This window comes from Tenrec ecaudatus, chromosome 10, assembly GCF_050624435.1.
Source record: "Tenrec ecaudatus isolate mTenEca1 chromosome 10, mTenEca1.hap1, whole genome shotgun sequence".
NCBI lineage: Eukaryota > Metazoa > Chordata > Mammalia > Afrosoricida > Tenrecidae > Tenrec > Tenrec ecaudatus.
The window spans coordinates 152,985,985-153,002,834 of NC_134539.1; the positions used below are offsets into that span (position 1 = coordinate 152,985,985).

Sequence of the window (16,850 nt, forward strand, 5' to 3'; positions counted from 1 at the left end):
GGGTGCGGTTTCCGGCCACAGGTATTTGCACGCCTAATTCCTAAGTGTAAATTGTAAATGAACCTTCGTTCACTCGGGAGCTGCACGTGAAGCCTCGATGGGTCCGGCTGTGCGAGGCGCTGAGAAGCCGGTGGTGGACACGAGAGGCGAGATCCCTGCTTTCAGGAGGCTTGGAGGGGCAGCAGGTAAGAAAACGAAAATCAGTCTATCATTTCAGACCGAGACCCACTGCAAGAAACCGGCGGGGGCGGGGGCGGGGGCGGGGCGGGGGCGAGGAGGACCAGCGGGGACCTGAGGACGCCTGACCAGAGCCCCGGGAGGCCCCGCCCTCGCCCCGCTTATCTTTGCATACGCCTGCCGATTGGCCGCCGGCACAGGCCCCGCCCCGCAAGCAGGCGGCCCGGGCAGCGGTGGGCGGGACCAGGGAAGATGCAGCGGCGGCTCCGGGCGGCGCCGCGCGGGCGGGGGGCACCGCGGGCTGGACCCGGGCAGGGGGTCCCCGTCGCCGCAGTAGCGCGTTGCTAGTGCCCGTCCCGGCCGCGCACCGGGCTCCACTCGGCCGCGTCCCGCCCGCCCGCCGGCTGTCCCCGCCCCGCGCCCTTTGTGCCGCCGCCCCGCGACTCCGGCTCGCGGGACCCTGGCCCGGCGGCATCGCGGCGGCCCCAGGCCCGCGTGGGCGCCCCGCCGGCGGCCGATGGCGACGGGGCGCGGCGCGCACGGGGGCGCCGCATCCCGAGCGCGCGCCGCCGGAGGTCCGGCCCGCTGCCGCCGCATTGTCCCGGGCCCCGCGCCCCGGCCCTGAGCCCGCCGCCGCAGCGCCCGCCGCCGCCCGCGGGGCCATGCGGAGAGCCGCCGGCATGGGGGACTTCGCCGCCGAGGAGGAGGCCTGGTACGAGCAGCAGGACCTGGAGCGGGGTGAGCGTTGGCGACCGGGAAAGAGGGGTGCGACCGCGACCCTTGGACGCCGCTCCATTGTTAGGCAGCAGCACCCAGCTAAGCGCTGGGTATGCCGGACTCGGAGGGGTAAAATGCGTCCAGAGAAGGGTTGGGGTGAGGGTGGGGGCGCCTGGAGAGACTCACATCCGAATGACATAGACCTGCAAAGTGGGGGGCGTGTCCCTATCCGGTGTCCCCAGATAGCGGGAACATCCATCACCAACCCCCTCATCTTACAGGCAGCAACTGCCCGTGGAGCCCCATATCCAGGGGTCCCTAAATAACTGCTAGGAAGTCTTAGGAGGCTGGGGGTGGCTATTAGCGAAGGTTTGCAGAGAGGGTGGTGTCTGTGTGTGTTGGGGGGCAGGGGCCTGTGTTGTTATCCCATCCCAGGATTCCTGCGCACTAAGATTCCCCAGAAGTTTCCCCAACTTCCTCATCTTCACCCAAGGAAGGGCTGCAGACAGCAGGCTTCCGGGATCTCCTCATGTACACCCCACTCTACCTTACCCATGATTTGGAGAGACAGGGTCAGGGGGTGGCCTAAGAGAATGGGAGCCACTTCCACCATTTTCCCCCATCGGAGAGCAAGTGATGAGGTGGCCGAAGTGACATCACTCCCAAGTAGAGGGCGGGGCGGCACTGGAAGGAGGAGGAGGCTGGGACTGGTGGCTGGAGCAGTGGGAGCCCAGGCCAGCTGAGTGGATCCGCCTGTCCTCCTTCAAAGTGACTGCTGTTAGGGCTGTCAGACCTGGGAGTGTGACTATCCCACAGTCACTCAGCCGGCAGGGGGTGTGGACACAAGTCAGATACGCTTTGTACCCTCAGGCTCTGTCCAGTTGCCTGCTGGCTGGCCTCTCCCCAGCCCCTGGAGCCTCTGTTGTAAGGGTAACCGCCAGACACGGCGGAATCGATTCATAGTCTGTACTTGGGGACTATGGGAGCATCAGCGTGGGACCAGTGTTGGCTTGCCGGTGGTTGGCGCCACTCTCCCCTATCCTGGGCATGCTCATTCATTCTCGCTCCTAGTGACCCTGTGGGACAGGGTAGAACTCCTTCTTTGGCTTTACGGGAGCAGAACGCCGTATCTTTCTCCTCGGTACTGGCTCGTGGTTTCAAACTGCTGACCTTGCAGTTAGCAGCCCACTGTGTAACCACTGTGCCAGTGGCAGGGACCAGCTTAGGCACTGGCAGTGGTCATGCATAGGCCTCTAGGCTGGCCATGTCTTGTGGAGGGGGCAGGTGTATAAGGGCGAGCCGGGCGAGCATTGGGGGCACAGGATGCAGGCCTGGAAGGCAACATTGAGAAGATGACCTCCCCAGGAGAAGCTGATGCTTAGTGCTGTTGCTGTCTCTTTAATGCCTGCACAGGGCTCTGGCACTGTGCCCGGCCCAGATGTGGGAGGAAGGAGCTTGGGAGTCTGGGTGGGAGATGTGCTGCCTCTGGGAAGGGAAAAGTGCCTTGATGCCAGCTGGGCTGGGTGGGGTGGACCCGGAGTAGCCAGAGCCCAGGATACGGAGAGCAGCGGACTTGGGACAGGTGCAGAGCAAGTGGGCTGTTTGACCCTCCACTGGCTCTGCTCCACCAGCCACGCTGAGCTGAGTCAGGGGAGATGGCGCCTGGTCTCAGGGAAGGCCACATTCCAGGAGAGGAGCCCCGAAATGGGAAGCAAGAAATAGCTGGAATGGGGCCCTGTATAGCTCGGTAGCCGTTGGAACCCCAAGCCGCCATGAAGTCGATTCCACAACACAGCAGCCCCCAGCTGTTCCCAAGGTTGCAGCTCATGACAGAAGCCGACTGTCACATCCCACATCGTTCTCCCTCAGACTGGCTGGTGGGTTTGAACTTCAGACTTTGTGGTTAACAGTCTAGCGCTTGCCTCTTCATACCTCCAGGGCTCAGAAAGGTTTAGGCGAAGTCCCTTAGAATTGGAGGAGGACCAGGGGTCGCCAGGCAGGGAAGGCAAGAAGGTGCGGTAGTAGGGGGGACTTCTGTGTTAAGGCAGGGGGCAGTGAGAAGTGTGGAGAGGCCCAAAGTGTGTGTGTGGGGGGGGGGCAAAGAGAGGCATCCAAAGGCTTGGTTGGGGATCCAGGAGGTTCCAGGCACAGCTTCTGAGGTACCACCCCTGGGGGGGGAGGGCGGGGGACAGACCTGAAGTGCTGGAAGTTGCATGGGAGGTGTAACATGCCCAGTTCCTGCCCCCCGCCCCCCCTCCCCACTGTGCTTTCTGCCAAGCTCTTCCCTGTTGGCCCCTGTGATGTCCAGGAAGCGGTTTCCTTTGCAGGGATCAGCCCTGACTTCAAACCTCCTTTGGGGACTGTTTGATGCTGCTCTGTCCCCACAGTGGGAGGTGGTGGGACAAGTGAGGTTTGTTTTGCTGTCTACCCACCACCACAGCACCCGTCAGAATAGAAGCCATTAATTATTAAGCTCCGCAAAGGGGTCGGGCAAGACAGGCACTGTGGGCATCTCTTACAGGCAAGAGATGGCTGCTGAGTCACGGGCTTGGTGACCTGGTGCCGGCCTGCCCCTGTAGACCCTGACCTTGAGTCCTCAGCCTGGGAAGAGAGCTCTGGCCTGGCTCCACCTGGCACCCTAACCTGACCTGTGGGCCTGCAGCTTGTGAACAGGACCCCACAGCTCTGCCGGGGGTTGTACACATCTGTCTTATTCCCTCTTGACTTTCCCTTCTTTTTGCTGTCCCTGCCCCATGCCTCCTCCCCACCCCCCCGCCCCGCCCTGCCCCAATCCCCATTCTCTCTGGTGCCACAGCTGTGAAGGGCAGCGGGATTTCAAGGTTCCCCCACAGACATCACAGTGCTCCACCACCACCCCCCTCCACACACAGTCAGTCCTCTTCCACGCTTCTAGGCGCGGCTCCTCCGGGCAGCACTCTGAGAGGGAGAGGACGGAAGGCGGGCCCCTAAAGGAGAAGCCCAAGTCCCCAGAGTGCTGCCAGCTTGGGTCAGTGTGACCAGGAATCTGAGATGACTGGCTGTTTATTCCCCCAGCTGACTTCCTGCTTAGCCAGCTCCTCCGTCTTCCGCCTCCAGCCTTCCTCCCCTGGCCCTGGAACCATCTCCTGCCCTCCGCTGACTGGTCCCTTCCGGGCACCTGGCTGCCCTCAGTCCTCTGTGCCCCCTCCCGGCAGCTCTGAGCAGCTTAGCTGACACCGCGATGCATTTCCTCCGAGGCAGCCTCTAAGTTTCCTGGCCCCTGCAGTTTGGGGATCAGGAGGTGGCCCGGTCACCTTCACCACCTCTGCAGGGTCCCCTTTCACGTGCCTACTTTTGGGTGCCCCAGCCCACCAGTGTCAGGGGCGCACACGGCCCAGGCACTCACGGGCAAGAAGCCTAAGTGGGCCGGGTTTGTCTCGGCGGGTCCTCCTCTTGGACGGGCCTGAAGTCCTTTAGCAGAGACTGCTGTCTCCTGAGAACACATCCAAATTAGTGCAGCGCCGTCTCGCCAGCCTCATTTCCAGGGAGCGTCCGGTCCCGGCGGTACTTCTCCCAAGACAGGTGTGCTTGTTCAGTCCTGGAGCTGTCCAGCCTCATCCCAGCACCATCATTCAATGGCATCCGTCCTTCCGAGGTCTCCCTGGGTCGGTGTCCAACTGTCCCATGCATGTGGACCGGCTGAAAACACCAAGGTTGGGCCAGGGAAGGTTGTCCCCGTTTAGGAGGTTTACAGTGGGACCACCACCAGAAGGTTCCACTGCTCACGGCAAAGGCCTTCTCGAAGGTGCTGCTTTGGTTTTCAAACGGCTGCGGTGGAAAGCTGAGTAAGGCTTCCAGGTGCAGGCACTGCGCCCCGCCGGCTTAGCGGCTCTGCACCCTCTCTCGGCCACAGAGCACCTTGTCCCCTGGTGGAGTCTGGGCACCGAGCCCACCTCAGGCCCAGAGGCTCCGCTTCCCCAGGCTGAAATCCTCTCGTGGGAGCAGACTCCAGGTTTGGTCATGAGGGGCAGCTTGGCCCTAACTGTGTCTCCATGGCCACCTGGCTTTTATAAGGTCAAATCACCCCTTACATAGCTTTGGGAGGACAGAGAACCAAGGCTCTGCCCTCCACGGCCCGTCGGCAGTCACTGTGCTCCAGGGCTGACGAAGAGAAAAACGGCCACCTCCTAGCTGCTGGGTGCCCAGTGAAGGATCCAGCCGAAGCAACTGTGCTTATAAAACGTGCTGGTAGGGTATAAAGACACTCCGTCCTCCAGGAACCCTCGGGCGATCGCTGTGTTTAAAATGAGCACGCAGTGGAATCCCTGGACCGTATTCTGAGGGCCCCAGTGGGAATTGCCTTTCCGCATCTCGAGCTGGGTTTGCACTACCAGCCTGGAAGGTGGGATGCTGTCAGGAAGAGCCTCATGATGTGGGGGGAAAGGAGAGAGACCAGCCCTTTCCTGGCCAGCAGTCTGGGGAAATGCATCAAGGAGACGACCCTTCCTTATGGGAATTCTGTGTTTCGGAAACTATCCTAAGGAAACAGTGATTGATGCAAAGTGATGTATTTGCTTTAACTTTTATGTTGGTGGAACTCTACTTGGCGAGACACACCTTCTGTCCAGCAATTTCTAATTCTCAGTAACGTTTCCCAATCAGCCTGTGGTCCCCGCCCAGAGACGCAATGCTAAAATGAAGTGATTGGCAGATTCATTTCTTAACTTATTTCTTTTTGTGTCTGTTTCTTTATTTCCCAACTCTGTTCATTTCTTTATAACTGGTTAATTTCTTACTTTCTCATTGTAAGTTGGCTGGAGGGTTACAGAACCTGCCAGTTATCTCAGACACCTGGTTCATACCATAGGTGGTTCATACCCCCACTGTGTCCCATTGCTTAGCCCCCTCCCTCCCTGTGCCCCCCCCTTCCCATTCCTCCCGACTTATTTCTAACAGAGAAAGAATGAGAACAGCGGAAAGTTCAACAATAAGGACTGGTTAGGGAAAGCTACTTAAAGGGACTTGGGTGATGGTCCCTGGTGGAGGAAAAAAAGGTTTGCTCTTAGCTGCTAGCCAAGCGGTTGGCTGTTCAAACCCTCCTGGCAGCACCGCGGAAGAAAGGCCTGGCAAGTGACTTCCGTAAAGATCGGAACCAAGGAAAGTTGTGTGGATCCTTGAGTGGGACTGATGACAGGGCAGTCGGTTTGGCTTCTTCCACCCCCCTCATTTATTTTAACCAACAGAATATTCCACACCCTCTGAAAATGACCAAACAGACCATTTATTGGCACCAGCCATGTGTCTGAATGATGACAGGGAAACCCAAGGCAAGTTCACTGCCATCGAGTGGATCCCAACTCACAGGGACCCTCGAAGACAAGCTAGAACAGCCCCTGTGGGGATCCGAGATCCTCACTGTTTACCGGCATAGAAAGCTTTGTCTTTTCTCCATCAGAGGAGTTGGTGGTTTTGAACTGCTGACCTTGTGGGTTTAGCTGCCCAACTCATAACCTCTACACCATCAGGACCTCCGGATGATGAAGGCAGGGACAGAAAAATAGGATTCTGCTTACACAAACTTGCATCTCCGGGGGTTTTAAGCACAGAGAGCTCTTTGGAGGGCGGGCCACCACGATGCGACCCCCGTGCTTCTCTAGGTAGGGTGCCTCCTTTTCTCTCCCGCCCCCCTCCCCATTACCCTCTCCTCACCCCACCCCACCCCGTTTTCTTCACCACCCTTGGGGAACCTCTCTGTGCCCTTTGATTTTGTTGTATATCAAGCACGCGCTGCTAACCACAACGGGACAACTGTCAGCGCAGCCCTGGCCTTGCTGCTAGTGTCTCGGCCAGTGGACTGAGCTGGCGAAATCTTTTTTAAAAATCACTTTATTGGGGGCTCCTACAGCTCTTCTCACAATCCATCCATCCATCTATTGGATCAAGCACGTTTGTACATTTGTTGCCATCATCCTTTTCAAAACATTTTCTTTCTACTTGAGCCCTTGGTATCACTTCATTTCCCACCCCACCCCCTTACCCTGCCTCCCTCATTAGCCCTTAATAATTTGTCTTTTTTTTTTTTCATGTCTTCTACCAACTGCTGTCTCTCTTTACCCACTTTTCTGTTGTCTGCCCCCCCTGGAGGGGTTATATGTCAATCATTGTGATCATTTTCCCCTTTCTCCCCCCACCTTCCCCCTACCCTATCGATATTCTCATTGTTGATCCTGAATGGTTTATATGTCCTGGATTTCCTGTGTTTCCAGCTCTTATCTGTACCTGTGTACATGCTCTGGTCAAACCGGATTTGTAAGGCAGAATTGGGGTCATGATAGTGGGGGGGGGGGTGGAGGAAGCATTAAAGAACTAGAGGAAAGTTGTATGTTTCATCGGTGCTATACTGCACCCTGACTGGCTCGTCTCTTCCTTGTGACCCTTCTGTGAAGGGATGTGCAATTGTCTACAAATGGGCTTTGGGTCCCCACTCTGACCTCTCCCTCATTTATATCGATAATTTACATAGATTTTTTTTCTTGTTCTGGGTCTTTGATGCCTGATACCTGATCCCATCGACACCTCATGTTCACACAGGCTGGGGTGCTTCTTCCATGTGGACTTTGTTGCTTCTGAGCTAGATGGCTGCTTGTTTATCTTCAAGCCTTTAAGACCCCAGATGTTATATCTTTGGATAGCTGGGCACCATCAGCTTTCTTCACTACATTTGCTTATGCACCCATTTTGTCTTGGGTGATTTTTTTTTAACAGCTTCAATGAATTAGAATTCACATCCCACACAATTCACACAAGTTGACATGTACAAATTCGGTAGTTCCCCCTCCCCCCTTGTGTACGCACAGAGTGGTGGGGCTGTGCTGGCAGTAGGGTGACTAGGAGTTCGGGAGGGGGTGGGGGGAGAGGGAGAAGGGCTTGCTGAAAGAAAGAGGCCGCACAACTGAGCTCTTTGGTAGCCTCTGCTCCGGTTCGTTTGCCCATGTCTGGGTGCCCTTACTCCAGGGGCCAGCTTCCTCATTGTACGGACGGCGTGAGAGAGGAAGTCAGAATGAGCCACCCAAGGCCACCAGCTGGCACGTGGCTGCATTGGGAGTAGAGTCCAGGTCTCTTCCACCTGGACAGGTGCCATTTGGTCCTCCTCCTGCCACATGTCTCTCTCCCACCCCTTCTCCTTCCCAAGACTAACATCCCGGGCAGCCCAGCCTGCGCCAATTCCCAGTTCCATCAGAGAGGGTGCAGGGAATTGGCGGGTCACCTGGGCGGGGAGATTAGAAGGAAGAGGCTTGATGTACTGGAACCCCTCAAAATTCTCCCCAGTGCTTCTAGGGAAAGGGGACCTAGATTTTGGGGTGGCCGTTCCCTGCCAAACGTACACTAAATATATGTATCACTCTGTGTCTAAAATGATTCAGGCAGGAAGGGATGCTGAACATGCCTTACAATTGATGGGCCTCCTGTTGCCCCCAGGAAGACTGGGGTTTTTGTTTTCATTGCCCCAGCATACTTTATCTACGGGTCTGTGGGGGCGCTCACAACCGATGTCTCCATCAGGCACTGGGGGCATCAGTGAACAAAACACACAAACCACCTTGCTCTGGGGAAAATAAAGAAAAAAGATGGAAGCAGGATGAGTCATTGGAAGTGTGATAAGGTGTTGAAGGCAAAAATGCCATCCGATCTATAAACCCTCCCGAATTAATAATAAAAAGGTTCTTAAAAACCTCTGCCTTCCCTAAACTTGACGCATCAATGTTTCAATCGCAGAACCCTTCCTGTGTATGTTAGTCCCGGTAGACTAGAGAGACACATTCATAAACACGCATATGTGTATAAGAAAGAGCTTTATATGCAAGAACAATTGAATATTGAGAAAATATCCCAGCCCAGTCCAGATCAAGTCCATAAATCCAATATTAGCCCATATGTCCAATCCCAATCTATAAAGCCCTCTTCGGACTCACAAAACGCATGCAATGACACCAAATGCAGGAAGATCACAGGCCAAGGGGTGGGGAGTCTTGTGGATCCAGTAGCAGTGGAAGCATCTTAGCGCTGGCAGGGGTCTCCAGCTCCCCAGGCAGCATCAGGGCAGGTGCATGTGGCTTCTCCTCAGGGATGTCTCACAGGGAATCGGGCTTGTCAGTAGTAGAGTGTCTCACGGAGTGAACTGAGAGAGAGGGTGTCTCCCACCTCTTAGGAGGAAATACCAGAGTTCCCAGAATTCTCAGAAGGCCACGCCCACACAGAGGCCTCATTGGCTATACGATGATTGACAGGCTAGACCCCACCCCTTCACTTGTGATCGTCTCAAATTGACAACAGATTATGTAGCTACCACACCTTCCACCCTCACTCAGAAACCTTCACTGCTCCAAGTGAAGTCCAGCGCATAACCATGCTGGGCTCTGCCACGTGGGACGCCCGAGTTCCATTCCCAGGCAGGGCACTTCATGCTCAGCCACCGCCTGTCTTGCTTGTCAGTGTTGCTTCAATGGCGACCAGGTTTCAGCAGAGCCTTCAGACTGAGACTAAGAAGACAGGCCTTATCACACCAGAATCTTGTCCATGCTACAGCCAGATTCTGGGGGTGGCACGGGGCAGGGCAGTGGTTCGTTCTGTTCGGCTTGGGGTCGCCGTGAGTGGTGGGGGTGAGGGGGGGGCGACAGGCTCAGTAGCATCTAACAGCAACAGGGAGTTTACTACCAGGCGAGAGAGTCAAGATATGAGTCATTTGAGTAGTAGTGATTGTCTCAGAAGCTCTGTGTCATGCCTGCGAAAGAGAAAAGCGAAGGGGAAGGGAGTAGGGGGAAGGGAAGGTATGATTTAAATCAGGGGCTTGGGGGAGACCACTCTGAGAATGGGGACATTGAAGGAGGAGAGGGCCTTGAGGTGCCGGGGGAAAGAACATTCCAAGGACAAGAGACAGTTCAGAGGCCTCGTTCCTGACTTGCGCCTAAGCCTGGGACACCCTGGTGGCAGTGTCCACCTTGTCTAGGCCCTCAGAGGCCAGTCCTAGATGGATGCCTGGAACATTAAAAGGGTCCTCTGGCTTTGTAGGAAGCCTTGATGGCACAGTGGTTAAGCACTTAGCTCACTGGACGGTCTGGGAGTTCAAATCCACCCACTGCTCTTCGGGAGGAAGAGGTGGCCATCTGCTTCTGTGAGAAGAGCAGGCTTGGAAGTCCTAGGGGCAGCCCTGCTCGGTCCTGTAGAGTCACCATGAGGCAGACACATGGCAGCAGGTTCTGACTTTGTTCCCCTACTGTTCCTCTTTCTTCCCCCGACCCCTAGACCTGCACCTGGCCGCGGAGCTGGGCAAGACACTGCTGGAGAGGAACAAGGAACTGGAGGAGTCCCTGCAGCACATGTACACCACCAACGAGGAGCAGGTGCAGGAGATCGAGGTGAGGGCCTGGGGGCTTGCACCACGGGCCTTTATGCAGCTAAGAAAACGGCAGGAGCAGCCCCTGTCCGACAGCCTTGCACCGGTCACTGTCTCCGGCAGCCCTGTCATGCCATCCTCACCCCTGTAGATGAATGTCCCCTGCCAACCTGTTTCTAGAAGTAGCAGGAGGGTTCCGGCAAGTTCAGCCCCTAACGAGCCACGTGGGCCCCCTGTCCACCCAGTACCTGGCCAAGCAGCTGGACACACTGCGGCACGTGAACGAGCAGCACGCCAAGGTGTATGAGCAGCTGGACCTGACGGCCCGGGACCTGGAGCTGACCAACCAGAAGCTGGTGCTGGAGAGTAAGGCTGCCCAGCAGAAGATCCTCGGGTGAGGGCCTGGGCTGTAGGAGGGAGGGGCTGCAGGAGGGAGGGACTGTGGGAAGGAGGGGCTAGGAGGCAGGCCAGGGAGCAGGGATGGTGGTGAGCAGGCCCTGGTCCATGGCTCCTGCCTTAAACATTCAAGCCACAGTGCTGCTTTAAGCTTCCGCTCCGCTCCACTCCGGGCTGTTTCGGCTCTGAGATGCTGTGATGCACACGTGGCCCACCCTGCTGGGAGCTGGCCACCTGGGGCAGAGGCAGCGCTGCATGGTGACACCTATACCATAGGTTGTGGTGTCATGGAAGGGGTGGGGCTGGGGGGTGGGCTTGGCCTGGGAGGTGTAGGAAAGGGGAGTGGGTCCTGGGTCAGACAGGGAATTCTGCCCTCCGTGTTCAGTGCCAGGAGCACTGTCTGGGTCCGCCCCTAAACCCAAGTGCTGTTATGTCACAGAGTCAGTCCGTAACACATCATCACAAGTCCAGTAGGTGCAATTGTACAGCAATAATAAGTAAAAATTATAGTAAAGTCATAGAGAGCATGAGAGATAGAAGAGAGGTTGAAATAATGGAGTCAGACACATCTCATGGTAGCATGCTCACCTCAGCCTCACTTGGTGGCCCAATAAAGAAAGAGCCTCTTTATTGCTAACCAAGGCTTATTTCTCTTTGGGGTGCATACAAGGCCCCTAATTACAAGTAAAGACATACATCACAGGAAGGGGTTGTGCTACAGGTACTGCAGTCATGAGAGGGGGTTGATCTAGGGGTATCCACACAATAGGAAGGGGAGGTATTGGGGGTATGCATGTGACAAGATGGGCAGATCCTAGATTCTGGGAGGCAGCTTAATTTTGGATGTCACTATACGGGTGCCCGTTCTCTGGCTCTCTATAGAAACCTTTATCAGTAGGGTGTAAACCCCATCTACAGGGACCAAACTGATGGCCCCAAGCCTTTAGGGAGAGGTAGCCCATTGTCCTTAACAGCAGGGAGTGGGACCAGACAGTAGTCTGGCAACTGACTGCCTTCAGGGAGGATGTCTCTAAGCATCTGACCTCCCTCCTTGTGCTAGCAAATAGCCTCTAATGTTTGGCATGTCTTTGGGGGAGACAAACCTGAGGAAACGTCTCTTTATAATCCCACTGCTATTGAGCCTAAACAGGTTTCAGCAGAGCTTCCAGGCTAAGGCAGACCAGGAAGAAAGGCCTAGCAAGCGATCCCTGAAAACCCTGTGGATTACACGGGAACCTTGTCCAGGCTGCAGCCAGATCAGGGGATGGCGCCGGCCATCCATCTTCAGGGAGCCAGGGCTGGGGACTCTCAGGGAGGAGGGCTGGTTCTGTCCCCTTCTGCATGTGCCGTGTCCTACCCCCACCCAGGCTGACGGAGACCATTGAGCGCCTGCAGGCCCAGGTGGAGGAGCTGCAGGCCCAGGTGGAGCAGCTGCGGGGCCTGGAGCAGCTGCGGGTGCTCCGGGAGAAGCGGGAGCGCAGGCGGACCATCCACACCTTCCCCTGCCTCAAGGAGCTGTGTACCAGCCCCCGGTATGCAAGAGGGACAGACGGAAGTGCGCCCCTGGCTGCTGGCTCGGGGCGGACACGGGAAGGGTGGGCAGCAGTGGGAACAAGCCTGGGCGCACCCTCCAGGCTGCTGAGGATGCCCTGGCCCTGTCGTTGGTGGGAGCGGTTGTAGCATGTGTTGATGGGGCACCGAGCCTGTGCCCGCCACAGCCCAAGTGACATCACTGGGAGGTGTGCTTCATCGCGCCCACTGCTCAGGCAAGAACAAGGTTCTTATCCCAGGCCACCCTCATAGGAGGGTGCACCGTCAGGGTGCCACCTGGGCAGGGCTCGGCACCACCTCTCGGTCTGTCCCCACGGCGTCTCCACAGTAGGACTCCCGCGTGTCGAGTTTCCGTCTCCCGCTTGGTGGTGATTTCAGTAAGGGTCCTGGCAGGCAGCAGTGTTCCGAGGACAGTGTCATCGCCCGGGGTTTGCTGTCCCCATACCGGGCCCAGGGCATGGCTGGAAGGGGAGTACCCAGGAGAGAGCCCAGAGATGCTGTCCCTGTGACCTCATGCTCCACCCACCTGCTGACCTCAGACGGCTGCACCCACCAGACAGGGAGGGTTGAGGCAGGCAGAGAGGCAGGCGAGCTGCAGATCCAGAGGGCCACTCAGAGGACAAGAGATGTGCGTCCAGGTGGGGCGGAGGTGGGGTGGGATGCTTTGGCCGTGACCCCTGCCCTCTGACCTCCCCCAGGTGCGAGGATGCGTTCCGCAGGCACAACTCCTCCTTGGAGCTGGGCCCGCGGCCCCTGGAGCAGGAGAACGAGCGGCTGCAGACGCTGGTGGGGGCGCTGCGCTCGCAGGTGGGCCAGGAGCGGCAGCGCAGGGAGCGGGCGGAGCGCGAGTACACGGCCGTGCTGCACGAGTACTCGGAGCTGGAGCGGCGGCTGGGCGAGCTGGAGGGCTACCGCCTGCGCGTGCAGGAGCTGGAGGCCGAACTCCTGGAGCTGCAGCAGATGAAGCAGGCCAAGACCTACCTGCTGGGCCGGGAGGACCACCTGGCCGAGGCCCTGCTCCAGCCGCTCACCCACGCCCCGGAGGCCGACGACCCCCAGCCGGGCAGCGGCGGCGACATGGGCGCCCCGGATGGCCTCTCCTCGCCGGCCGCCTCCCCCAGCCACGCCGTGCGCAAGAGCTGCAGCGACACGGCGCTCAACGCCATCGTGGCCAAAGACCCGGCCAGCCGGCACGCGGGCAACCTGACGCTGCACGCCAACAGCGTGCGCCGGCGCGGCATGTCCATCCTGCGCGAGGTGGACGAGCAGTACCATGCGCTGCTGGAGAAGTACGAGGAGCTGCTGAGCAAGTGCCGGCAGCACGGGGCCGGCGTGCGGCACGCGGGAGTGCAGACCTCCAGGCCCATCTCCCGGGACAGCTCGTGGCGGGACCTCCGGGCAGGCGAGGAGGGCCCCGGGGAGGCCAAGGCGGGGGACAAGAGCCTGAGCCAGCACGTGGAGGCTGTGGACAAGCGGCTGGAGCAGAGCCAGCCCGAGTACAAGGCTCTCTTCAAGGAGATCTTCTCGAGGATCCAGAAGACCAAGGCCGACATCAACGCCACCAAGGTCAAGACCCACAGCAGCAAGTGAGGCTCCCCCGCCAGGGCCTCCAGGGCCCCTCCCTCTGTCCGCGGGGTCTGCAGCCTCCTCCCAGGCCTGGAGTCCCTTCCACTGTTGTGGGGGCCTGCAGGGTCTGGTGAGATAACAAACCTTGGAGCAAGCAATACATCAGAGCCGGGTTTCGATGGACGTACAGGAAGAGCCAGGGTCCCCAGCTTGGGGAGGATGGCAGGGCGGGAGGTGAGGGGCAGTGTGTGTCCTGCTGACGAGGAAGGCTCCCAGGAGCCCTGACCATCCTGCCCAACGTCCCCTAGCTCACCCCCCCCCCTCACTCAACCTGGTGGGCCCCCAGCTTTCACGCAACCCCACGCCTCGCCCTCAGCTTTGCGGTCAGGCTCGAAAGCCATTGGGGACCTGTTGATTTCTTTTCCAAGTTCTGCTTTCAGAGGGATTTGCAATGTCAGGTCTTTCCCCCCTGGCCCTTTGCCACCACTGGAAACACTTGAAGGGGGACCCAGAACCAGCTATTGCCGGGCCTGGAGGCCTCTGGACCACTCACTGCTTTGCCCCAGCTGGCACGCTGTGCCTTCCTTGGCACCAGCTCTCCCACCCACCAGGTCAGGAGGCAGCCCCTGTGATGCCTGGTTTTCCCCTGCACCCGGAACCTCTGCAGCCGTAGCCAATCAGAGGAGGGGAAGAGGGTACTCCCTTAGCCATACAGGAAGCAGGCATCCTCAGAGCCAGCCCCTGGGGTTCGAGCCCCTGAAATGCTCTCTAGGTTAAGCCTTCAGGGCTGGGGGGTGGACACATCTCCGTCCAAAGCAGGAGCTCGACCTCTGCCTTGCTTCTCCGTGCCTGCCTCTGTCTCAGGGACCATGACGTCTCACCCGCTCCCCCCTGGCCGCCCCAGAATGCCCTGGGCATGCACCACCAGCCAGTGGTCTCAGCACCCGCTCTTATGCACATATCCTCCCCGCACCCCACCCTGGGGACTGCCTGCTGCTTGCCCCACACTGGGGGTACTACATGGAACCTTCTCTGTCCAGAAAGCCACGCTTCAGCTCTGCCAGGCCCAGGACCCCCAGCTCGCCCTGAGCAGTTCTGCCGAGTTTCCCATATTCCCCCCCTGCTGCCTGCCAACACCCTAGAACTAGGAGGAGCCAGGCATCCTGGTGGGAAGCCCAGAGGCCAAGGCCCCGGCAGGAGACCGTCATGCCTTACTTCTTTCTCGTGGGTAAAGGGGTTTTCTTACCACGCATGCTGATGCCCGGGGGACCCCGCCCTGCTGCAGGCGGCACTGTGAGGAGGGCTGGGGCCAAGCCACTGCTGGCCCCCGGGGGCCACTGTCCTATATGGCCGGGGGGGGGGGAGAAGCGGTGCAGGCTTCAATCTGCTCACACCCCAGCTCTGTAGCCGCCCGCCAACCTCCCCTTTGGAGTATTCCTGAGATAAATATATTTACAAATGCTTTATTCTCTTCTTTAATAAAAAACGCATCAGTATTCTAAAAGCAGCTGTGGACCCAGGAGCCTTTGTGTCACTCCCCCAACCCCAGGGAACCTGACCTCTGTTTCCTAACTCCACCCCCCACCCTACCCTCAGACCTCTGTGCCCTCCTTCCTCAGCACCGAATGCTCTCAGTAGACCCAGACCCTGAAGTGTCGCCTTCCAAATTAATCCACCCCATCAGCCATACAGTAGGAGTGTGGTCAACACATGGGCACCTGGTCAGCAAGCAGCCAGGGTCCTGGTTGGCTAGCTTGACATTCTGGCGTGAGGAGAGATTGCCACAAACCACAATCACACACACCACCAGCCATGGACTCACTCCTAGTGACCGCACAGGACAGAGTAGAACTGCCCCTGGGGGCAACTCCCAAACCAAACTCACTGCCATCCACTTGATGTCCACCCACAGTGACCCTCTAAGACAGGGTAGAACGGCTGCTGTGAGTTTCTGCGGTGGTAACGTTTTATAGGAGTAGAAAGTCTCATCTGTCTCCCCAGAATCAGTTGGTGGTTTTGAACTGCTGACCTTGCAGTTAGCAGCCCAACATATGACCACTATGTCACTGGAGCTCCTTATAAACAGATGAGGTGGGAAAATTGGGTAGGAGGGCAGTGTGCCAAGTGCCCTCAAAAGAACAAAAATTGTTCTTGGGGGATTAAAAAAATAAATCCTGATTTTTAAATGTATGCCGATACAGTCATGTGCAGCAGTAAGACTCCTGGGGAGAGTGATAGGGAGTATTTACTTTTGTAGGCTCCTCTGTGGGGTCAGGGGGATGGGGCTGATGATAAAGTTAAAAAAACTCACTGTGTTAGTCTGGGTAGACTAGAGGAACATTCATAGACACTCATGTATAAGAAAGAGCTTTATCTACAAGAGCAGTTGAATATTGAGAAAACAGCCCAGCCCAGTCCAGATCAAGTCCAATATTAGCCCATAAGTCTGATACCAATCTAGAAAGTCCTCTTTAGACTCACGAAATACATGCAATGATGCCAAAATGCAGGAAGATCACAGGCCAGTAGGTTGGAAGTCTTGTGGCGCTGTAAGCATCTCAGTGCTGGCAGGGGTCTCCACGTGGCATCTCTGGCTCCAGAGATCTGGTTTCGTCGGGGTAAGTGGCTTCTCAAGCTCCTAGGGCGTAGTGCCATGTGCCTTGTCAGTAGAGCGTCTCTCAGGGAGTCAGCAGACAGAAGTGTCTCCGGCCTCCAAGGAGGAAATACAGTTCTCAGAATCCTCAGGAGAAGTCCATGCCACACAGGCCTCATTTGTTATATCTTGATGGACAGGCCTGACTCCACCCCTTCACTCGTAATCCTCTCAAATTGACACCAGATTTGGTAACTACCCTGCGAACAGGAGGTTTTGCCCTTTCCTGAAGGTTGAGGAGAAACTGGTTCCCCAGGGTAGTCCCTGTGATCAACACATCCAACCAGTAACCACAAAGGTTGGAGGTTCAGGCCCGGCCAGAGCCACCCTGAAAGACAGGCCTGTTGTTACTGTTGGTGCCATTGAGTTCCAACCCAGAGATCGGACCCCTCCCCGGTCCTGCACCATCCTCACAAC

The 16,850-nt window shown here is 57.5% G+C and overlaps 1 protein-coding gene across 1 annotated transcript; it reads left to right on the forward strand.

Annotated features, from left to right (window-relative positions):
- The first annotated feature begins 435 nt into the window (after positions 1–435).
- Positions 436–15,287, forward strand: CDR2L (cerebellar degeneration related protein 2 like). The gene is made up of 5 exons (XM_075562184.1): positions 436–915; positions 10,177–10,289; positions 10,513–10,661; positions 12,031–12,195; positions 12,913–15,287. The coding sequence occupies exons 1-5, from the start codon at positions 840–842 to the stop codon at positions 13,802–13,804; spliced, it is 1,395 nt and encodes a 464-aa protein (XP_075418299.1). The 5' UTR covers positions 436–839; the 3' UTR covers positions 13,805–15,287.
- Positions 15,288–16,850: the final 1,563 nt, after the last annotated feature.